The sequence below is a fragment of the Aulonocara sp. 'chitande type north' Nkhata Bay genome, linkage group LG7, assembly GCF_057382095.1.
Source record: "Aulonocara sp. 'chitande type north' Nkhata Bay isolate Kocher_YH1m ecotype deep benthic linkage group LG7, A_spYH_male_GT1.1, whole genome shotgun sequence".
In the NCBI taxonomy this organism is placed as follows: domain Eukaryota; kingdom Metazoa; phylum Chordata; class Actinopteri; order Cichliformes; family Cichlidae; genus Aulonocara; species Aulonocara sp. 'chitande type north' Nkhata Bay.
Genome location: NC_141350.1, coordinates 33199894 through 33225650, shown reverse-complemented (window position 1 = coordinate 33225650; position 25757 = coordinate 33199894). Strand labels below are relative to the sequence as shown.

The window sequence follows — 25757 nt, the reverse complement described above, 5'->3', positions numbered from 1 at the left end:
GAATGTAATCACTCTACGTACTGTCATATAAACCTACACAGTGTTATTGCATGAACATTAACTAATGCTTCCTGTAGGAGATTAGAGGTGCAGGGAGACCGGTGATACTTTGGACAGCCAAAGTCACCAGTGTGGAAGAAGAAGAAATTCTCACTACCATCAGGACAATAAACTAGAAGTACTTTGATCATATGATGCAACAAATACCATCTATTGAAAATATTTCCGGAGTGATTTAAGACATAACCCAGATTGCAGAAGAAAATCCTGATTCAAGAACTTAAGCCAGTGTCTTGGACTGAACATACTAACATTGTTCAGAAAGGTTATGAACAAAAAACAGATAATGGTGTTGCTCAGCAGTGTTCTTGAAGTTACAAGGTGCTTGAAGATACAAGAAAACTCAAACTTCATCAACTATCCATTCTTCTCAAGTCCAAGAAACAAGAAACTAAAAATATGCTCTTTGAAAGGAAACACTTTCACAACTCCTAATACCAAACCACAAAAACTATTTTGACTCACTGTGTTCGTATGTTGCTGAGCTCTTGCTCTGTCCGTCTCTGCAGCTGCTGGAGGTGAAAGGTCAATTCTTGGCTCAGAACAGCAAATCCCAGCAGTCCCTCTTTTCCTGTTGTGGCCTCACACACCAAACCCTGAGATGGAACAGTCATTAGAGCTTTCAGGTGCCACTCACTAGTGCTAGTAAATTTTTCTCGATGGCCACCAGCAATATCACAAAAAAAAAAAAAAAAAAAGACAGGAAAACCTCCAGTTTCTGCTCAATCTAGGAATAATATTTGCAAAATTTCCTCAGAATCTATTTGTATGATGTAAACTCTGGGAACAAAAGATAATATGCAACAATTTCATACTAGTCAACACAACTTTAATGCGAACAGAGGAAAACATGTCAAAAACATGGTGTGTTGTGAAACCCACCATGTTAATCAGATTGATAAAGATTATGTAGTAGTGATAAATAACTTTTCATCTGGGACAATCAGGAAGTTGTAATATTGAACAAAATGTCTCAACCTTTACTGAACAATATATTTCATGGTGATATTCAAATCAAACTATATACACAATGAAATCAAAGAATGCTGATATAATTGACAGTCTCAAAGCCAGCCTCGGGCAGCATAAATAAGTGTACTCCATTGTTAGTCCCAAACTTGGATGGTTGTATGAGGAAGAGGCTCTAGCAAAAAAAAAAAAATTCCTGCCAAATTAAACTTGCAAATCCAACCATTATGCCCCCCCCCCTCCCCCTTGGGAAATGAGGGAGCAGCCAAAAGTACTTTTACTTTGGTTTGTAGCCAAACAGCTTTAAAAAGCTAATAACCCCATTACCCTTTAGCTATAATTTTACCCTAACGCTAACATGCTAACAAGGCTGCTAAACTACAGCTCAGTTTCCCAGCCACTAATTAAGCCTACTCCGAGATTAACATTTTCTTTTAGTCTAAGACTAGGCTTAATTCAACTCTGGGAACCAAGCAGTATAACCTGCTGATACCTTACAATGAGCATTTCATTCAAGGCACCATAGTGGTGATGCCCAGAGCTACTACAGTAGACAACAGAGTCTTAGTTTTGTTAGATTACAGTGAAAACCTGTTTACCATTTAATTAGGCAGAAGTCCACTAGGACATAATCTTTCCACCAGTTGATGCTGGCACCACACAATGGACAGATCATACAGACAGAAAAAGCAGTCAAGGTAATGAAGTTGGTACTGACATATCCTGGTCCATTTGTGACTATTTTTATTCAGTTATTGTCTCGGATCCACACACCCAGCGTATGAACTGTTTTATTTAGTATAAGGTGAGGTAAGAAAAATTCTTAACAACTGAATCTCAGAGAAACTGCTGACAATTAAAAAAGACAAAGCACAGATAAGCCACCTTATAAGTCATCCTATATATTTAGTCTGCAGAGTACTACGCAACAGCTCTCAGAAGTCTCACTTTGTCAAACAGAAGAAGGATGAATCACCAGGCATGAGAAATACAGACAGACGAGAGGAGGTGAAAAGAAATGGACTGAGACCCTATGAGTACATAACAAGTTGGAATATAAAGTTCTGGTTGTGAGTCTGAACTTGTCAAGGTGACAGAGTCCTTCAGTGAGCGGCTGTAGGCTGAAAGACAACAGACCGACTGAGTCATCCTGGCAGAACATGACGATCACCCTCATCCTCCCCTTCGTCTGTGTGTCTATGTGTCCATGTGACTCAGTCTGAGAGACAAACTGGCACTATGTTCACTCAGCAGCCAAATCTGATTTGTTTTTCCCAGATATGATCTTTAGTCCTCACTGTCCACAGTGAAAGTGACTAAATTTCTGAATCAGAGTTCTTCAGCTGAACAGAAAATTAAACTAACTTGTGTTACTTTTTGACTATGAATATCATATATGTGGTAATCTCTAACAGTGCTCTCTACCATGTCATGTCATTGGGTAATACACTTCATCAATCAGTTTTATGTAAGAGCACAGGGTGGAGGTGATAAAAAGTTAAGATCTTCGAAATTCCCGGTAGGACTGGCTGGTAGCACATCTGCATTTATGAAACTATGATCATAAAAAACTTCAGAGTGTGACATTAAAACCAACTGACTAGCTTTTCAAAAGCGGGTTTATCTCGATTGTTCTTTTTTTATTATTTTACTTTCTGCAATTAAGGCCTCAGAGTAGGGGAATAAATCGGATTTGAGCTGCCTGTCTGAACATGGCCTCAGGAGACATCCACAAAGAGGGAAAGGAAGGGAGGAGGAGAGGCAGACAGAGAGAAGCGGGCCCAGATTCCCACAGAGAAATGAAGGGAAGAATCAAGCCAATGGCATAAAGAGAGTGGAAATAAGAAAAACAAACCCCCATACAGACTGTTGGGAGGAATGCAGTTAAGGCAGTGTTGTGCAATTAGCCCCATACCCTCTAGCAAAGACTCATGTTTAACAGACATTACGTTAAAATCGAAACTGCCAACTCCAGCCAACATCAAGCATAAAATACTTGATGCCTCAATAATACAGGCGATAACGATCTAACAGGGCTTTTTTCAGTGGTGGTTTTATGTTTCAGATCCTACGGCTGCTGTTCTACTGACCTTCAGACAAATTTATAATGACTTCACTCATGAAAGATGAGTTGTGCATTTCATCATATCTTATACTTGCATTGTAATTTTTGTTATATTATAACGTTAACCCTTGTTTTACCCTTGTATAATTCATATATTATTGTTTTATTGCTTATATTTTATAACAGAAACCTTTTCATTTTTATATTTATATTCTTCTATACAAGTTTTACTTTACATTACTTTACATTAATTGGAGGCAGGTTTTCTCTTGTTTTGCCATTTACCTGATCAACAATGGATGATTCTAGGATGTGAACTTCTTCTTCTATTAGCTGCCGGAGTTTCTCCAACGAAGCAGGAAACTCCTCTTTGTTCCGCTGGAAGTTTGGAGACTGTAGAGAGAAGCAGAGCATTTAATCATCTTTCATCTCAGCAAATGTCACACAGTAAATCTGCTGTATCCTTAACAAACTACGGCTTTTGCAGCAACCAAATACCACTTTGAGTCTGAATGCTAATAGCTGCTATTACAGAGAAAGACATTCTGCAACTAAAGTGGGCATTTAGAGTAGAAATTGAGATTAACTGAAGGACAAACGGTTCTGCCTGGAAGACAAAATGACATTGTGAACTGAAATTAGAACAACACCCAATTAGCAAGGCACGCTCCTGTGATTTTTTTTAACCACACGAGCTCATTTTCATTTGTGTGGAATGAAGAGGAGCAATGGGAGAGAGGAAGGCTGAAATTTATCAAATCCTACCCTCCGCAGTGAACGCTGAACCTCTAAATTCAATTTTGACTTCAAAGTTATGCACTTTTGAAGCAAAGACCGGATATACCAGCACGCAACTGTTTTCCATCTGTAACACAGAGCATGTAAGCAGATGATCAAATAAAATCAGACAGAATAAAAAGATCAAAGCGCTAAAAAATAAATACCCCATTGTGCTGCTTTAGATAATTTGACTCAACATAACTGAAAACAAAAGATGAAGATAAAATTATCAACTCCATATAAAAGATGAACACCAGACATTTCAGAAGTGCATTCTTTCTAATGGCCACCAGGGGATGAATCCTCTGGTTGCAAATAGAAATCTGATTATACTGGAGTCTATGAGAAAAGGGCCCACTTCTCACTTTATTAATGGTCGCAGTAAATGCTTTCTTGATGAGATTATGGCTTCAAATGCTCGTTTCAAGTGTTCTTTATTGTGACATAATGCTCATTTTGTTAAATATGTTCCTATTTAGAGCAAAAAAGACACAACCAGGCAAGTAATTTAAGGTTACAACTTTTCATTATATAGCTAAAATTTTATTTGGTCTTGTCAACAGTCTCAGATCTAGATAGTAATAAGGTGGCTTAAATAGAAAGTCTAATAGTTCCAGTTCTAAATACTGCATAAAATAAAAATTAGCCCTTGCCTCAACTGAGCTGTTGCGCTGACTAGCAGACCTCCAAATAAGTACACATGATAAAGCAAATTGTCAGATGACATGCTCTGTAGAGCTCCTGTCCTGTCCTGGAGGAGAGGTCACATCTCTGTGTGTCAGAATGTCAGCTACACGACTCTCTTTTTGTCTTCACCTTGATGGATTACCCTACAAACCTACAGAAAAATGATTGGCAGTATATCAGCAACACAAACTTGAAAATTCCCCAGTGGAAAAGCTGAGCTGGTACAAAAACATTTAAAGTGAAACAAATAAGCTATTTGTAATAGCAAAAGTGCAGAACCTCTTAAAATTGTCTAAGTTGGTTTCAGTCTTTAAATGTCAAAGTGCTCTGTAACATAAACTCAGAAATATTCAATGTTGTTCTGAAGGAGAGACATATAATGGAGGTGTTGGTAACAACACAACTTTGCCTGTTGAGTAGACTCTCACCCACCCACCAGCTTCATTACCCACCACAGAGAGCCATTGTCAGACTGAGCTGAAGCAGCGAACCTCAGTGACTCATATGTACATTTTTAACTTAAATGAGAAAATCAATCTTCATACATATATAAAAACTACAGATGGACAGCGGCAATTAATTCCGTTCCTCGCCATACGAGTGGATGCATTCATAACATGAGTGGGCTGGTTGTTCATGACACCAAGTCTGTGTTGTCTGATTAAAAGCAATCAAAACAAGTCCATTGTATTTTAATCCCTCCGAGAAAGATTATATGCGCTGACAGGAGCTTGGGAGAGCAGAGAGACATTTTTAGTTGTTAAAAGACGACAGAAATAGGAAAACCATTCTTGGTTTACAGTATTTAAATGGTGTGTGACATTCAGTGGACCCAACAAAGTCCTATTCTTTTCAGAAAAAGTAATTAGAAAGTAAAATATAATGGCTGATGAATGTGGGACGCTATAATTCTCTCCTCATTACTGTACAACCCTTACTCCTAGAAATTATGTTTATATACTGCTAATTTGTTTTTCCAATTATGCTTCCCGACAAAACCTAATTGGCGAAACAAATTAGTCATATATAAATGCTGCAACTGTAAGAATAATATAACCTCACACTGTCTATGGTCTTAAAGAAATGTTTAAATACATATTTGAGTAAAAACACAAATGATGTTAATACATAACTACATTTTAAAAATATGATGGCTAAGGCCTTGAGACCACTGGATAACCTGCTAGCAACCAAAAATCACTAGAGAAAAATTTGTATTCCTGAACCAAATGAGAAGTGGTTACGTGAGGTTTTTGGCAATCCCTAGGTGGGAATGATCACAAAGATATGCACAATACTCGATCTAAAACAACCTTGCAATTAATTTGGTCACTAACATGTTGCTCAAGTTGCCTCTAGTTTGCACAGAGGACATCAACTTGTCTACAAACACTCACCAAATATTGGCCAAGCAATTTAAAATTGTAAAAAGTGCAAAACAAACAAAGCTGAAATGAAATGAAAGTAAAATTTGCCACTTTTACAACACACTGGTTGCAGCAGTAAGGCACAACTTTTACTTTGAAGACAAAAGTTTCAAACTCCTTTTCCAGTTTTTATCAAACTTCAAATTTCACTACTGCTCAGAATGTAATTGACATCGTCCACAAACACTGCAGGAGACAATCTACTAGCAACCAAACTAATCACAATTTGATTTTTTTATGCAACTCTGTCTCCGATTTCACCCGACAACAGAAGTGAGAAGACCTTAAGAGAAGTGTTTTGGGGCGTCGTGAGGCTAGGCTACGTTAGCCATTTGCAGCTAACGTTACATTTGCAAAGTGTTACAAGCTACAATTTCACTGCTGGAAAGCAATTTCACTCATTCTTCGTTGATAGGAAAGGTACACTGTGAACAGGTCACCAGTTTGTTGCAGGGCTAACACATAGAGACAGACAATGGTAGGACTGGACTAAGAACCTTGTTTAGTTTGCTAACCACTGCGCCACCGTCCTGAATAAAGCAAAATAAATAAAAGCTTAGTTTTAGCTGAGGCTTTATAATACTGAATTTAAAAGCTATTTCTAGGCTAGCTAAATAGCTAATTTGACAATCACAATTTATTTTCCCTTTCAATACTAACAGGGCAGCAACGTAGTGAAAAAAAGACCACTGAAAATTAATGTCATTTACAACCTCAAGGAGATAGATCCACTGGCAACATAAAGTGGGCAGGTCCAAGTAAATCTTTCTCAACTCAGAAACAAGCAATCACAGAGACTTTTAATGTGAATTAAAGAGACAGCTGATTGACATATGACAAGGTACTAAAAAGGTTAGAGGGTTACGTAAGCAACCAAAGCCCAAAATGTCTGCTTGCAAGAAACAGCGAGCAAAGCGTAAAAGCAAATTGCTTCCTTTGCGGGCACCCCTTGGTAACTGACCAAGTGAGCAAACATACACAACTGTCACTTGTGAAATGTTTTTTGTAGCTAAAAAAAAAAAAACATTTTCTGAAATGTCTCACTCTGAGGTATCTCATCAAATATTTATCACTGCAAAAGATTCAGTAAGGTAAATTCTTCATTGATCAAGCCTTACATTTCAACAAACAGCTTCAAACGAGCTGCTACCAAACTTGTAAAACTGAACTCTCTTAATTATCTCACACTTTAGCTTTCAGCTGTGAAACATTTCATAAGTACTCACTGCAGGACGTGGAGAGAGAGAAGTGCTCATGATGACAGACGGGCTCAAAACTCATTTCCTGACTGAGCTCAGACCACAGGGGGGTTCTGTGTTTGCATGTGTATGTGTTAGTGGGTGGGCTGCACTACTGTGTACATGGAGATGACCCTAACTACAACCTCTGAGACAGAGAGGATGAGAGAGTGTTAGAGAGACTGGTGGAGAGAGAATGTGAGCTGGTCAGTTAATCTCCAGCCAAGGTTTGTCACGGATTGTGGGCTTGATTGATTAGCTCACTCAGCCTCTTATGTGTGTGTGTTTGAGGGCGATACAGAGGGAGGAAAAAGCTCTAGACTTAAAACTTTGTTACAAAACTTCAGCTAAACCAGTATTTAAATTGTAATACACGTTTGGTCCAATTTGTAAGACAATGCAAGTTTTAGTATCATGGGTTAGGCATTTCAGACCTTGTATTTCATATGCAGATCAGTTTTTAAAGGTATTATTTAGATATCCTAAAGAGTACAAGAACCCATGTCACAAATACCAGTTCCTGCCCTGACCCCTCAAAGTCAGGGGGAGTCCCCAGGGTGTGTCTAGGTGGGGTCTAATGACTGTAGCAGGTTAAATAGTCACACCTTTATAAGTATGCAGGTATGAGGAAGGTGAGGCCTTCTTCCCAATACCTCTGAAGGCCTCCCCCTCCTTTTTCAAGACTCTTTAATCATATGCACACAATAAGATTTAAGCAGCAAGATTAAAAGTCCAGACCTTGCCAGATTTTGCAGTTGGACTGAAATTATAAAGTCCAGGTTCATCCTTCAGAGACAGTAATAAAACTGGCTAATGTCAGGGCAAAGCCACTTAATGCGTTTCTGTTCCTTGTGTAAATGTGTGTAGATTTTATCATAGAGGTGGATCTAAAGGAACAGTCTGCTTACCTTATATCACTCCTCAGGAAAACATGAATTTTTACACTTCATCAATGCCAGCTCCAAATTCACTCCCGTTGTACGTCTCTGTGTATCAGGTGGCATTTCTTATTTTGTCTCTTTAAGGTTGTCGGTCATGCTTCTTTTGCTTTTTGCATCCCTTTGTAGTCATTTCAAAGCCCTCTGTGCTGATTTTGCTTAAGGTCACTTTCTATGTCTTTCTGATCGTTTTGCTTCTCCATGTTGTCAGTCTCCCTTTGTGTTTGTAGTCATGTGATTAAGTTTACAAAAAATACAAGCAGCCACTTCACGCATGGCCCCCTTGACCCCTTCCTGCACTCGACTGCTTTTAAAAGCTTGTTTCCTGAAAACAGCTGCTGGAGGAAATTGACTTTAGGACATTAAACCATAAATTGTAAACACAAATGTGCTATTAAACCAAACCTATATGAGCTAAAATAGGCTATAAGCCTGCTGAAGCTTTACTCTGACTCTGATTTAGTCTTGGCCGATTCTGTTAAAAAAAAAAAAATCCAGAACACTTTTACTCATAAATGAGTTAGCTCGAATTCAACTAACCTGCAGTCCAGTGTAGAGTTGAAATCATAAAACCTTCAACCTAGTCAAGAGTTGTCCCTGCTCCAGGAGCATATGAAACGCTGTCATTAGTGAAAGTAAGATTTTCCTGATAAGAGTGTTACTTTCCCTCTTTTCAGATCGCTTCTAAGATATTTTTTTAAGATCTCATTGTTTAAACCAATAATATTATGTTATGTAATCAGGTGAGACACTCTACCACCCACAGGAAGTTATGAATCACGCATCATCACCTTTGTCATTGACACTAGCTCTCTTAATATTGAATATCATGGTGAATAGTTGCTTATTCAGAATGAATTTTCTTTTTGTTTTTTTTACAATTTTCTTTTTAGGAAAAAAAAAATCTTAAAATCTGTAAGTGAGGCATTTTATCAGATAAAAGGGTCAGAGGTCTATGGGCATGCACTGTCACGATAACTGCAGATATTTGTTGCTCAGCAAGCAACTATGTCTGTACACAAGGAAACCTCTCCTACCCAGCACGCCTTATTCATGACTCACAGCTCTGGTATGTCACCTTGTGCACTGATGCACTTTGAGCCACCAGAAGCTTTAAACTGGGAGTGAACAGCAGGCGACGCCTTGCAGTAACATTTACTGACGAGGAATGTTTCATTATGGAAACAACTTTTAGTGACGAAGTTCATTAACAGTGTAACGATTATGTTAATTTACAAAATTGCCAAGTCATGTGTTTTTTCTTTAAATATAGTCTGGTTAACTCCTAATGCTAAAAATGTCATTCTAATTTTTCAAAATAAAGACCTCCGTCAGATAAAACTACATTTATGTCTTTAAGTTTAAGGCTTGTCTTATAATTGTTAATACAATTTACCAAATTGTTAATAAAATTTACCAAATTTCCCCTTGTAGGACAATTAAAGGATTATTCTATTCTATTCTAAAATTGTAGTTCTGTCAAAACAAAACTGTGAAGATGTTTTCAGAAACCTAACACTGCATCTGAAAGTGGTGAAATTCTCGTTTCTGGATTTTTCCTGCTGGCTGCTAGCACATTAAATGGCCTATTATGTTTAATGTAAGTCCACCAGATAGAACCTGTTACTTCCCACGCTCTGTCAAAAACATTGTTTTTACTATACACAGTGAAAATAGAAAGTTAAATTCCCGACTGTCATCCATTATGTATTAAAAACTACAAAAAACATACGTGTTTCAGTTGTGCTGAATTTAACACTTCTGCCAACCTGATTTCTAGGGGAAACGCCTACAATGGGTACTGATCTACACCACAACAGACATTTCTACTGCATTTTTGAACTCTATTTCTACTCAGCTGGACTGCGAACTGGAACAACTGGGATCAAACAATGGAGCAGAAATGCAGAAAATACACAGCGGAGGACAAGGAGGTCAACATAACTTTGACCAAACAGAGTGTTTAGTCTCTTTGGAAACTTTCGGAACTTATTTAGAAATTCAAGTTCGAAACCAACCCAGTACGTAATTGTAGTTGATTAATTAATCACAGCTAAACCTTACTGGACATGCAGTTCTTTCAATTCAATTCAATTTTATTTAAATAGTGCCAAATCACAACAAAAGTCGCCTCTTCCTCTCTCTCTGTAAAAACACCAGCAGTATAAAACAGCAGAACCAGTTTGTCTGTACCCAATGAGGTGAATAAACAAAATACCACCTCTCCTGTATTTGCCCTCTTCCTGTCACTTCCCCTTTTAATTGAAGCATAGGTGGGCCTGTCCCTCTGTAGTTAACAATTAACTAATCAGATCTCTTGTCACCCTGACGTTAACCATGTCAAACACAACAAAACCACTATGCCCCCCCCATTTCTTGAAAAGTGCTCACACACACAGTTTACTAGGTGATGTTCAGGAAGCACTTTCTAAACTGAGGGAAAAGGAAAACTTTATACATTTGTCAAGTGATGATGTGAAAATAAAATGTATTTGGCATCTTAATGCAGATGACAGCTTAAACTAGGGAACACTTAATTAAAGATTACCACAACATGTATGGAAAAACTGTGGCAGATAAAGTGCCATTACGGAAAATAATCCACCATCTTCCAGTAACTTCCTTTTTTACCCTAATGCACGACCTACACCAGACTGATTAATGGTATGTTTTTACTGCATACAGGTATTACTCTGGGTTATTTTAGGGTTTGGCACAATACCACTCTCACCACCACCCAACCGCATCGCAATGCATACACATGCACAGGTGTGCAGGGCTGGGTGTGCAACCTACTTATGATGAGCTCCTCCCAAAGACTCATCCAAAAGAAATAAAACCTCTGTGAGCTGTCGTCTGTCCAACAGTCAGGGAGAAAAACAGGTAGAGCAACACAAAGACACAGCAGGTAGACCTAAAGGAAACCAAACATGCAGTGGGAAATTACACACTCAGGGAGACAAGAACATAAAACACAACCTTGTGTCCTATTGGGAGTGTCCCCGATTAGAAGAAGTGAAAGTACCAGCCTTTAGTTTGAAAGCTAAAAATAATAAATATATTTAGATTTTACAAATAATGGGACTTTCCACGACTGAAAGCACAATTAGTTGAAAATAACATTATACCGTATAACTTCTAAAGAACTGGACATAATCCAAGACCCACACGGGCGACAGATGTAAAACACGGTTCTGTTTGCACTACACAGGGTGGGTCCTCGAATGTGTCTGCATGTTTATTTGCGCAGTCATGAGTTTTGGTCTGCAGACAGACACATTATAGGTGAATGATTACATTTTACCACAGATTTACACAGATGTTTGATTCTATGTGAACCGTCCAACAAAATACAGACAAAATGCTTAAAAAAATGTCTTGCAACAATAAGATAAAAATAACAGCTAATGGACAATATGTGATTCAAGAAGAGATTCTGATGGGCAGTCTCACAGCAATCCTTCAGAGGCTCAGAGAAAAGTGAGACGCCCCTGATGAAGCACTTGTAGAAGTTAATTATGCATAGACATATGACTTCATTAGTGACTTTATGCAATAACTCAGCTAGGCCATCTAGTAACGTTTGGCTATGTGATGCATGTAAAGTCATTTATTTAAGAGTAGTACTTAAAACTACTTGGATAGCCTGAATCTCTCAATACTGACCAGTCCAAATACAGGCAAAGGAATATGCCTGACCCAAATTATGCATCGTTGAAAAACATAAAGCCTCACAATTCAAAAAGTGTAAACCATTGTACGATGCAAATACTACAGTGAGAACTGTTCCATAGTTTGTCTTAAGAGTGACTACCCAATAAAACAGCACTTAGTGTAGTGAGCAAAACGCTTCAAGGCTTTAAGTAAAAGAAAATTATTTCACACATCTTTCCATTTTATTTAAAAATTATTTTTACTATAACATAAGAATTACCAGTACTTCCAGGTGTTACACACTCAACACCTTCTCATCTGAATAGTTTTTGCTGCCCATCCTTAACCAGATACTAACAAGGTGGTGGCAAAAAAAGGCAATGACAACGTATGACCATAATGAAATTAGAGCTTTGCAACACAGCAACATGTAACGTAATGCTCATGCCCTATCAGAATTTAGGGTTGACTCTTTAAACAACAAATAGAGTCAGCCTAGCCCAGTTGGAATAGTGTGTTGGATATGTTATAATTTCCAGTCTTTATGTCATAAAGACTGTTTTCCATCCCCTGTCAGTGTTTCTAGAATCAGATTCTATTTGTGGTGGTTGCGGGGTGGTACGTGTGTACATGAACGTGCGGTACACCTACGCTTGCTTAAATGAGTTACAAACTAACACTATATACATTTAATGAGAATAAATAACAGAGGAAACGCCAGCCATCTCCCCCACTTCTTGACAGATTTCAGCAGCTGGTGATGGCAGCTCGTTTTGCTCTGCAGCTTCTGCGAGCTCGGTTTAGTGGCACATGAACCAGCTCCCCACCTGCCGAAGGTTCTGGTTAGAGTGGTCCCTGCAGCTTGCAGCAGATCTCCAGAGCAGAACAAAGACTACTGTTGCCACCTGCAGTTCACAACAATGGGCGTTGGAGATTGAGCTGAATGATGTTGACAACCACCACAAGGGTGACCTGGCTGAAATGGGCCAGAGCTAACAGGTTAGCAACGACTGATGTTTGAAAATAAGAGTGAGATGGTTATTGAGTAGTAAAGTGGAGGCTGGAGGCATTCTTTAGTTCCAAACATACTTTAGTGGCCTGCCTATGTGTGAGAAAAAACCCCAACAACAAAGACTTTCCATTTGGCATGAATTTGGTATGAAGGTTGGATAAATGTGTATTCTATTTGGCATACATGCCTAAGGCTAACCACACAGTAGTCTCTTCCAACTAACAGTCAGTGGGGTGCATTTAAAAAAAAAATTAACCTTGATGAAGTTGGACAAATTGGTCATTTAGAAATTTGTCAAAAATGCTGCCATTGTTAACATAATCTAGCCTCTGGGAGACTAATCTGATGCTTTTAAGCTGATTTGCTGAAATATATTACTTCCTTTTTGCTTCAAAGCTTCAGTTTTACTGCCCTTGAATAGTTTAAGCAAAGCAAAATCAGTTTTACCCTGAAAACAATAATAAACATGCCAATTAATAAGAAGCTAACACCACGTTCAGTACAATAATTTTTTACTCTAGAGCCATGATGTGTAGGAAAAATATTGCACTTGTTGACAGAGTAGAAGGATATGCAAATGATCAACACTTTCTTTTTTAAACTCACTTCACTTTCTCATCTCCAAGTTTAGTTTCAAAACTAGAGCATCCACAACAACAACATGCACCAAGCACTGCAACTCCCACCCAGCACCCACCCAGCCTGCGCCCACTCGGCCCTCCGATGAGGCTTAATGAGTAATAAGCACTGGGTGACCACAGTCTTGGAGTCAAGCCAACTTTCCCAGATGCTAAATTGAAGCCTGGAGGTACTGCATAATGCAAAACAACACTCATTAAAACTTGCAGTGAAAAAACAAAAACAAAACACAAGGAGCTATAAAATGCAAAAATGCACTGAGATGCATTCGAGGAGAAGCTCTGTAGCAGTTTCTAAATGATGTAGATGAATAATTAACTCTCAGGTGTCCATTAGCGGAAGAATTTACAAGATGTAGAAAATGGGTTCCAAAACACGCTCATGACCTTCAAACCGAAACCATTTGGCCCGAGCACTATGTTATGGAGGCGAGTGTGAGCTTTGGAAAGGATGATGAAATGGAAGGAAATCAACAGCAAAAAGAGCGACGTTTCTAGAACCAGAATGTGAAGCTTTCCTACTTCAGCTAAATTATACAGTACTGCAGTTTTTCTTCTTATTGAATTTACAAATGGATAGTGTAATGGATTGCATTATAGTAAGTTATTTTGATAATCTCTAAAAGCAATTCAGTTTGTATGGTGTCCACAGAGCTTAAAATCACTACCCTGTCAGTGATTTTAAAACTTCTTTTTTGCTAAAACAGCAGCCACAGTGGCAACAGACAAAAGAAATGTGACTGCTGAAAGCTACACTGTTACACAGCTACATTTTTAATATAATGTAATGATAACAAAAGGTAACAACAACATTAGAAAGCAAATTCATAGATCTGCAGATGACCCATGAACACAGAACTGGAATCGACTTAATGTGATGTCCAAATTGGAACTACAATGAGTTGTAAATACGTGTTCAAACAGTGAGGCTATTAGTACCTGTAACTGATTACTTTATCTTTTACAATGAATACGTATCTTGAAAAGGAGAAAAAGAAGAAATATGTGTATTTGTTTGGTGTTTATGAACATCTGTTTTTCCTGTCTTTCTATATGCAGTAACCGATGAAAATAAAGAAGAATACCATGATAGGTTTTCGCTAGTACACATTAATACCTCAAAAAATTGCAATCCAATAAGATTCTGAAAGGGCTCATTCCACATGAAGAGTATTTTTACTTTAAGTATATTTTGATATTAAACCTTTTTTTTTAAAAGTAGGTCTATGAACTGTAGCTAAGAGTGCAAATACTATTAGCTTTACTGTTTTCAGTATATTCAACACAGCAGTTCGCTTTATTCATTTCATCATTTATTATGGTTTTCTTTGTCCCCTGCCCCTGCTTGTTGATACTCTCCCCTGTATCACCTGATTAAAACACAGCAGTGGTATGGCCCTTGTCTGTATGTTAAATATTATTAGTACAGCTGAGAGGCTGTTAGTTTAACCTAGCATGAAAACTGTAAGCAGGTGACTACTGACACATATACCTGCAACCCAAGTGAGTACAAAAGAACAGGAAGTCCTCGAGTTTGTGTTAAAGTGGTGCTGCTGCAGTCTGCAATAATGGCATTATGAAAGACAGGTTAAACTTATCTGCGTTATAAACAGCTCAGTGAAAGAAAGTGATTTTCTAGGAAGTCAGCCATCTTGACCTTAGACTAGTGTGAAGTCATGCGAGAGATATATCAAAGAAAGGGGAGTTTCTACCTGCAGGACTGATACCAGCACACAGTGCTAGTCCGCACACAGTGCTAGTCCACCCGCAGCTCCAATAAGAAAAGTAATATTTGAATTACATAGTGTTACTAAAACGAGGAGATCACAACATGGTACCAAATAGTTTGCGTGTGTGTGTACGTTCATCTTGTCCTTCAAAACTCACGCCCTGATTCCTAACATACCATCTCCTTCCTGCTGCTTTCACATGATTCACTGTTGACTTGCAGTTTGTGGCATAATGTCACATTCAGTCATGCTTTTATGTGACTCCTGTGTGTGCATAATTAAAAGATTGTGAGCTAGAACAAGCCTTATGTTAAGATGCCGTATTTTTAAAATAATGTTGTTGTTTTTTTTAAAAAAAACAACAACAACATTATTTTAACATTTTGATGTATTTCTACACTGAATCATCCTGGAACTGCAGGCTTAGAGTTGTGAAACTGATGAATTGAGTGAGTAATTTGTAATGCATAAGCACATCTTTATTTTCACTTCATGGAAATAGTAAATAAGTTTTTTTCCCAGTGTCTCTCTTCTCTCTCACACATGCACAGTAGCTCCACGTCTTTTATTGATCCGCCAAACAATCTGTTCTATAGAAAGGCAGCTAGCACAACACTAAATGTCATTAATGAACATTTCTTTAAACCACAGTGACTAACTGCACAGAGATCTTTTTTCTTCTTTTTTTTTCTTTCAGGGGTTTATAAAAAATTCTTTCTTCCATTGTGTTAATGATTGATGGGCACCAGATGCCACTATGGGGTGTTTCCCATACCAGACAGCTTGACATTTGATTATAATAGGAATGAATGTTGCACACAATAGGTGGCTTGTTGTAAACCTAGGGGCAATAGAAGATAAATAATTATACTGTTTTGTGAAGCCGAGCTATCATTCCACAAACTTTCCAAAAGAAGATTCTAGTTTTTTGAAACTAAGTACACCCATGACTTAACAGTTTGTAGAACCACATTTAGCACCTATAACTTAGAGTAACTGCTTTCTATATGACCTTTCCAGTCTCTCACGTCATTTCTGGAGGAATTATGGTTGTTTTCTTTACATCATCGCTTCAGTTCATTGAGGTTGTGCACAGTTTGCTTAAAGTCCTGCCACAGCATTTCAGTCAGGTTGAGCTCTGGACTTTGACCGGATCGTCACATCACCTTTTCTTTTTCAGCCATTCTGTTGTAGATTTGCTGTTGTGCTTAGGATCATTTTCTTGTTGAATGACCCAATTGGGGCCAACATGTCAGATAGCTGGTCTCACACTTGACTCCAAAATACTTTGGTACACAGAGCAGATCATGGCCAGCTGAGTGACAGCTGGCAGTAGTTTGCGGTGTTGATATGCTGTGTTTGGTTTTGGCCAAACATCTCCACACCAGTCTTCTCTGTCTGAAGGACATCGTTTCATGAATCTAAACAATACTGCCATGTTTTTCTTAAAGAAAGGAAGTTTTCTCCCGGAAACTCTTCGAAATAAGAAACACTTGATCAGGTTTTTTCTAATTGTACTGTCATAATCGTCCCAGGAGTAGATGTTGGAACATCTACTCCTGGAAGGACTGTGGTTAGTTGAAAGCTACAGACCATCACACTGCCAAAACATCTGCTGTTATACAGGCGGTCAGACTGTTTTAATCAAGTGCATTTCATTAAGTGGAGAATGAATGATTACTAAGCTGCATAAAAAGACAACGTAATGGTTTTTAAGGTTCAGGTATTTGACATATTGTCTCCGTCAGGCTGCTGAACATGTACAATCACTTCTGCAAACACAAGTGAAGCTTTAGGAAGAATGACAGCAAACACAGACATACTTTGAATATCATCTGACAGACAGCACTGTGAGCAAAAAAGCATAACAGCTATGGGAATGCACCTCAATAAGACAAGACACTTTGGTGTTTTTCGTCACCTAATTGCATTCACCTACCTGTGCACAAACATGACACTGAAAATAAGTGCATAATTACTTTCTTTAGAAGATCAAAAATACTGATTATAAATGCTGAGTATGTGGATGTTTGATTGGAATATTACCTTAAGAAAATAAAATAAATAAAATAAACCTTTTCCTGAAAATTCAAGAAAAAAAAATGGATTAAAACATTCTTGAATTTAAATTTGTAACTGCCCTTTCTAATAAAAATGTCAAAACTTGTCACCAAAGATTTGACATCAAGTGAATTTCTGAATGCTGATGTCATCATTCTTACTTAAATGGCATAGCTAAACGTTAAGGTAATGGAGGTTTTGGCAAATGAAGTAGTCACACACAAAGACTTGTATCTACAGGTGAGAAACAATTTCTTAAAAACAATGACATCATCTATAATCTCAATTATTCTCGCACACACCCAGCTTTGTGAAAGTTGGGATCGTCTATGAGACTGTCCCAAATGGGCTTGGGAAACTGTTCACAATACAGGCCTTACTGATATTCTTTTTTTTTTTTTTTTTAAATTTCATTTGTTTTTAGTAAATCTCTTGTGCAGTACGTTCTAGGAAAACGTATCCAAGTGAGCCAGTTCTGATGTGTAATTTATTAGTTCCCACAGTCATTTGGAGCTATAAAATCTCGATTCAGGCCACATCAGCATGTGATGTGAATGTAGCCTTAGTGCTAATGTGTTCAGGATTAGAAAGCACTGATGAAAATTATATACATCCTTATTAATCTTTATATAATTTGCCCAAAACCATTTTTTCTTTCTTTAATTTGATGTCTTGAAAAAAATCATTTTAGTTTTTGATCAAGACTTCAAGGATGGGATGAAAACTTTCGTCCAGTAAATGCACATCAGGTTCAGCATGCTCCAAAATGAAAGTCAAACTGATGTTGCAGATGTCAATTCAACATCACTTTGAGCTACTTCTTTAAGACTGCTTGGACGTCCTTATTAGACTTCCTAGTTAGTGTTTAAGAAATGCTTTCCATAATATCTTTTTTCAGTTTGAAGAAAACAAAATAAACATTACCAATAAAGTTAATGAGAAACAATTGTCAGAGTTTCAGCCATGTTGCTATGAAGCTTTACTTGATTGTAATTTTTAAACTAAAGCCAAGTCTAAACCCTCAAACAGCACTTTGTATTTATGAAAGCCAAAAAAGACATTTTACACTATACTGTAAATGCAAAAGCTCCAAATTATTATCAGCTCATCACATAAATTTTAATGTTAAACTAGCAAAAATGTGACACCAAGAGTGCAGTGGGTTGCAGGGCTGATGATGGTGTTGGCAAAGTTAGGTTTGTGCACTGGCAGTGAGTTGACTAGAGAAACTGAAACCATAGATACAGGATACATTTCTCTTAAAGCCATTCCCTTTAATTAATGCGGCTAACCTGTTTGTGATGTAGGCCAAGTGTTGTGGGTAGTAAGCAACTGTAACGTGTTACTGGCATGTAGCTAAAGGTACTGTGAAGGCCACGTCAACAGCAATTAAGTTACCATAATCTAATGGCTAGATAAGTTTCTCTGTAACAGATATCCAAATGTGCATTTACAAGGAATTTAAATATAATTTAAATAAAATGTCTCCTCATACAGTCCTGTGCAAAGGTCTTAAAGTATCCTTCATTTCTTTCTTTGCTTACAAGGAGCCTTTCTTTTTAAAAAGTCAATCTTTGAGCTTTTGTATTTGAACATTGGCTGCCTTTTCACTCAATTTCACTCCAGTCATTGTACCTGACCATTTTTGGATAAATGTTTCTTTGTTTGTTAAGCCACTCAACACTAACCGATGAATCATTCAAGCATAAAAAACGCACTTAACACAAGGGATAAACCAGTGTTGTGTCTATACATAACAGACAACTTAGCAACGAACCAATTCAGAAATCTATCTTTAGCCACATTATTTGTCCTCATTTCTTTAGCTGAATGTCTGGAAAAATGGCAAAGATAATACAGTGTAAGGGGGAAAAAATATTATTTTTACACCAAAAGGTGGTATCTCAGCATGGCGTGCAGTGTTTCCTTAAAACATTCGGGGAAACTGGACAAATATAGGACAAGAGAAGTGGCAATCCTTCCACTTCCTTATGAAAAGAAATTATCTACCACAGATAAACAGTGTCTGAAATTTATGCCCTTAAGAAACAGGGAAAAAAATCCAGCAAAGATCTTACACAGAATTTGAGATTTATTTTTTTTTTTTTTTTTTTTACAATCTGTTATTCTTTGACTTGCATTAACACTTACTTACACAACATTTTAACCCATCTCTACTCCATTACAAACAGTGACAAGGCAAGAGAGAGAGAGCAATGAGAGAGTGTAGGGTGGGTGTGTGCTGAGCAAAACTGTGAAAGAGATCAGTTGTGTATTCTTGTTGGTCTGGTTCGTTAACTGCCTGGGCTAGAGTCAAGTGAAAGAATGTAGTTCCATTAAAACGCATTAAAGAGAGAGAGGATGGGTGTGCGAAGGACAGAGGCTGGATACAGAAACAGGTTGAAGTTGTTACACATGATTAAACTAAATGTTTTTGTCCCATACATACACATGGTTGAGTTTGAAAAACTGATGAAAAGGAAAAACTGAAACATCCAAAAGATAAGAAAGTGGTATTAAGAAACCAAAGGAACTGGGTGAGAGTGAAAGGGGAGAAAGGGTGACTGAAACAGAGAGAGGTATGATGAATTGTTGGAACATTCTCAGTGAGAAAAGGGATTAAGTCAAAATTTGACATAGAAAAAGAGAGAAATACTGCTGCACAATATGCAATGACTAATGCCTTGTGGGGTGTGTTGGGTCAGTCATTGCCTTGGTTCAACCCTTTTTAAAAACATGTACATATTGTCATGTACATTGTGTCTAGACTAAATGAATCAATGTCATACACACATCATATATAAAATATATATATATATATATATATATATATATATATATTTTATATCAGAACATATACATATACACACACACACACACACACACACACACACGCACACACATATATAGTGTAAGCTAAAAGCTTTGGCAGCTTTTTAAGCATGTACAAAAAATAATGTAACATATACTAGAGTACTAAATACAACAAAACTAAAAAGCTTAACTTCTGGCATGCAAGAAAATCCAAGTCATCATTTACACAGTGTAAGTAAAATAAAAAAAATAAAAAACAAAAAAACATATATACACACACACACTAAAAACTGAAGAGTCAAGAGTAAAATAGTGCAAAATTGAGAGTAACAGTAAAAAATATGTTAGATAACAGTGAACGAAAAAGCACAGCTGTGTAGGAGATGAGGGTGATCAGAACAGAAAAAGATGGAATGAAAGATAAAGACATGGAAAGTGAACTAATACAAAGATACTTTAGCTAAGCAAGAAAATCAGTAATGCTAACAGCTGGCAATAGTTTCTGCATTCTTCAGCCAAGAAAACATTTACACATGAATGACTGCAATTTTCCTTAGACAATTGTGAAAAACCAGCTTTAGAAAGCACATTTTACATTCTGAACACAGGACAACAACACCGATATTTAACACATAACTGCGTAAAGCTGACTTCATTTTAGCCTGCTAGCACATCTCTGTGAGGCTGACATTTTGCAACATATGTGAGAAAACAGAACTTTCAGAAATATAATAATTAATTGTATGTGCTTGACGTCACCCTTTAAAGCAACTCATGTATAACTAATATCCCTGCTTCTTAAGCTAGCTGTCAAGGCTGTAAAAGTAGCTGCGTAGCAACACGCTCGCTGGCCTGCAAGCTAAAAACAAAAGAAACTAGAAAAAAAATACAAAGATATAAGCTCACAATGGCTATAGGAACTCACTTATTCCTTTAATTATTGTTAATGTGATAAAATAATATCGATTTGTGGCGACTATTTCACAGAAGAACTAGCCTAACAACCACTGCTCTCTCTAGCCTGTTGTATCTTCTGGCTTAAAACTGCCATAGTTCTCACTACTGTTGGTGTCTCCAGGACTGTGTTTTACTGTGATTACACACACACACATAAACACACCCACACAAACAATCACAGCTTGTAATCAGTCGCCCAACTTAATTCTTCAACCAAACAGGCATGCAGGGGTAGAGACCCAGTTAAGAACAGCATGGTTTGGTTAGGTGTTGTTATTGTTGTTGTGACTATTACTAATTAAGTGTTAAGTAACACAGCAGCTCCACGTGGAGTCAGTAAAAGTTCACATAGCGCCCTCCACCCAGCTGAAATAAAGATAACATCTCATCTCTGTTGGCCTCTTATCAGGGGGCAGAGTACTCTTGAGAAAATGAAAACTGTTAGATATCATCAGTATTAAAAAAAGAAAAAGGAATTTTATTGTCAATGCCTGACACGAGTTTGATCTTGCAGAGACGTAGCTTAAAGTCACTATTATGGTGGATAAGAAACTGTAAAACTTATATTTTCATGCCACTTTACAACATTGAGATTTCATGGAAGGTAGTATAAACTCCTCACACTATACTTTCTGGCCATAAGTATGTAGACACAAACTGCACACAGCACACCCACAATACACATGAAAACTGAATCTGTCATTCCAAAGCCACAGACACTAAATGCTCCTCTAGCTCAGACTCCTAAAAGGTTTCCACATGATTTTCCAGTTCATCCTGAAGGTGTTGGAAAAGACCGAGGTCAAGGCTCTTTGCATGTCAGTCAAGTTTTTCAACACTGAAATGTGTAATGTAGCTCAACAGTGAGAATGAGCCCAGCGCCTAATTTTAGGTTGTTTCATTAACATGATACAAAGCAAGGACAAGCCTGTAGTAACCACTTTTGAGTCCACGCTGACTTTGTATAATACGATGCTACACAATTGCACTATGTTGCACTTTATATTTCATTCTATAATCAAATTTAAAGTATTTAATATTGTATTGAAAAAAATTTTTTTTTTTTAAGTATCTGCATTACTTACACGTTTCTCCACAGTATTAATACACTACAGGTATTACAACCTGCATACCAGCACCATGAAAAGTACTCAAGCTCAAACACAGACTGCAGTAAGGCGGGCCACAAAAGTTGAGGACTATTGATTTCTGGTAACATTATCACACTAATGCTGATAACTCTGAACAGCTCTTACATAATGCTCCTGGAACAACAGTAGCTTTAATCCTACTTCATAGTTCTTCAATCACCATATTAATTGCCTATTCTTAACAGTCTTCCCTACCCGTTTTTAAGTCACTCCTGAAAAAGCAGCTCTTTACCCTGGCCTTTGACACCACATGAGATGTTGGTTTTTATTTATTTTTATTTTAGTTGTTTTTAGTTGATTCTGTGCTGTTTTATCTTGTTTTCTTTTTTAATATAGGGCTATTTTAATTTTTATGTATTATGTGTTATATTGATTCATTTGTGCTGTTTTCTTTTATTCTATTGTTTTTAACTTATTTTCTGTACAGCACTTTGGTCCTGTGCTGGGTATTTTAAAGTGCTTTATAAATAAAATTGGATTGGAAATTGGATTATCAAACTGTACGGTACCTTCTCTCCGTTTACAATGCCTGTCTCAAGATTCATTATTTGAAGATCTACATGCTAAATCAATCATTCGGAATGTTACTATGTACTTTGGCTGAATGTATGAAAGCCTGCATCTCCATTTGCCGCAGGCTAAACTTTAAAAGTTTAGCTTAACTATTTTTGCGCACAGTTTTGACCTGAAGCAGTCTCTGTGCTTCCCTGCATCAGCTGGATTATCTGTTCCTCAGCCCTATCCTTAAAAAAAGACTAGTTTTTCTGCGATCCAGTTTGAGGAAAATAGCCGTGAACTCTCTTAAGTGAAAGCAGCGCATTTCTCACCCGAAATCAGTGTCAGCAAAAAAAGCTGTACCAAAGCGCTCCCATTAAACTCCAACAAGTGTTCCTGGAAAATTATGAGCTTCTTACCTGTTCCTCCTCCTTTCTGCGGTGCTCTGATGCCGACTGACAGCCTGCTGAGTCTGCCTGACAGGAGTTTCCTTGTGGGTGTGGCCAGAGTTACACCTGCCGCACACCGGAACGTGCGTAATGAGCCCAGCTGACTCACGCAAAGTCGCCCGGGAAGGGAGGAGCGAAGGTTTGAGCTGGTTAAACGTTACATTCTCTGGCAGAAATCCACGAGAACATTTTTGAGAGGCATGAGAACGAACTCACTCTCTGTCTTTGACACCATTTTGGGAAATGCAATGCACCATGGGCAGCTTTTGCAACTATTTCAGGAATGTTTCCTTCCCTGGGGACATTGTGGTTACCACCTTCTCCCTCTGATGACATTAAGTGACATATATATGTATATATCTTAGTTCCTTACATACAATGCTAAACAAAATCATAAGACCACCATCCAGTCAGCTGTAAAGTTTATAAATGAACAGTATTGGTAATTACCAGAATGATTTTTGTAATTGTGTGTCCACCAGTATGTACAAGCTCTTTAACTGAGATAATATTTTTAATGCTTTAATATAATTTTTGCTGCCATTCATTCATTTTCCAATTCACTGTTTGAAAAAAAGGAAATAAGATTTTAGTGATTGAGTCTTATGCTCAAATAATTTTTCACTGATTCAGAGAAGTCAGGATTTGGGTTGAAAAACATGAATTCAGTTTGTTATTTGCCTGACAAATAGCAATTATAATTTCTCGTTTTAAACAAGTTTTTGTCAGATTTCTAAAATATTTGTGTTTTCTTCTTTTTATGGTAGGTGGTCTAATGTGCATTTGTAAAGCATTTAAATTCTTACCTTTCCCTGACAAGAAATGCCCAGCGCAAAGCCAAAGTGCAGTCCCTTATGTCATGCTACAGCATATTATTTTACCTCTAAACCAGCTTTCTGGTGTTTTCTCTATTGAAGTTAGTTCTGGTCACTGGTTTATGGTTTTAAATCACTTTGCAATAGGTAACAATGCTATGTAAGGATAGTGTTTTTGTTGACCCATTCCATCAGCAGCTTTTATGTCACTATAATCTCCTCCTACTGTCCCAATGCTTGTATTAATGATTTATGGGGATGTCCTATTAGAAGAGGAGTCTCTGCAATATAGTTGGTAATCTGCATTGATGTAAATACACCAGTTGGAAAAACAACCTTAGAGACAGCGTGACCACTTTAGGCTGGCCCCATGCTGAAGTGCATTTTTATGGCCTGGTACAACTGCGCCCCCCCCCCCCCCCCCCAAAAAAATAAATAAATAAAAATAAACAAAATTAAATATTCCCTTCATAACACCTGTATGGTTGATGTATTTTCTGTTATATCAAAATACATATTTACAAATACATATTTTTAAAGCGCTTTGAGTGCTCTAGTAGAGAAGAAAAGAACCAGTCCATTTACCATTTACACTACCAACACAGGCTGTTATGAGGCACAGATCACCCAAAAAGTCTTTAGTTTGATGAGTGAAATTTTGGTATTTATTATCTGACATGTATCCCTGTGGATTGCATCTGTCAGCTAGCTACACAGTGTTGCTAGCACTGATTAGTTATCGCTCCAGTGTTTCGTCCAAATCATCAGCTTCTTTTGGATGCTTCCTTTAAGAATCACCACAGAAGATCATCTGCTCCATCTCACCCTATCCCACCTCCATCTACCATACTCTTCTGTCACACCAAGACTGCATGTCCCCCTTCACTTCTTCTTCACCTCTGTTGCTTTGGATGGTATCTATCTCCACTATCGTTACCCCTTGTGTGTTCACCTTTCGACCTGTCTCCCTCTCATTCACAGACATTCATTCCTCTTCTCTCCACTGCATACCTCCACCTCTCCAGGCTCTCTTCCACCTGCTTTCTACTCTCACTACACATCACAATGTCGTCTGCAAACAGCATAATCCACAGAGACTTCTGCCTGACCTCATCTGTCAATCTGTGCATCACCACTGCAAACAAGAAGAGCTGATGTAATCCCACCACACACCTCACCACTGTATACATGTCCTTGTTGTTGAAAGTTGGTGCTGGTACAGTTACAGTTTTGTTCAAATATTGGACAAAAAATGCTATTAGTAAACGGACTGGCTTCTATATAGTGGTTTTCTACTCTGCATGAGCACTCAAGGCACTTTATACAACATGCCTCATTCCCCCCTTCACACAAACACTTGTTTCTATGCTTGAGTGCTTTCCATCTAACTTTCACACACATTCATACTCCAATTGACACATCAGAGAACAACTTGGGGTTAGTATCTTGCCCAAGGTTATGCAGAATAGAGCAGCCAAGGAACCACTAACCTTCCAATTAGCAGAGGATTTTCTCTGCCTCTTGAACTACAGCCACACACACACACACAAACACACAACAGATGGCAGTGGCCAAAACACTCAAACAAAGCATTCAAAACACAGATTCTAGAAACCAACAGGTGACATCATAGTGGCTACACCCATCTTTTATATACAGTCTTTGTTTAAATATACTGGAAGTTTCTCTTTCCAAGGCTGAATTTGAAAAACCCTACACACCATGCTGCACAGCAAAGCTGAAACATCAAAGAAGAGGAAGAATAAGCACAGCATATTTTTTTGAATGGGGATATCCTGTTGGCAAGAAATGGTTGC

At 37.7% G+C, this 25757-nt stretch overlaps 1 protein-coding gene across 4 annotated transcripts in view; it reads right to left on the bottom strand.

Moving 5' to 3' along the window:
* Nucleotides 1–23134, bottom strand: part of LOC147325542 (uncharacterized) — a 55127-nt gene extending 31993 nt beyond the window's left edge. Inside the window, exons 1-3 of one of the 4 annotated variants that reach the window (XM_086300101.1) lie at nt 23096–23134; nt 3380–3487; nt 526–656 (exon numbers count right to left, since the gene is read on the bottom strand). Coding sequence is in view for 1 of the 4 variants with exons in the window: in XM_086300099.1 (XP_086156225.1) it covers nt 526–656; nt 3380–3487; nt 7215–7244 (269 nt within the window). In the remaining 3 variants the exon portion in view is untranslated. Of the gene's footprint in view, nt 1–525; nt 657–3379; nt 3488–3859; nt 3885–7214; nt 7260–23095 lie in introns of those variants that run through there. The other 3 variants (XM_086300099.1, XM_086300100.1, XM_086300098.1) reach the window with 3 other exon arrangements.
* Nucleotides 23135–25757: the final 2623 nt, after the last annotated feature.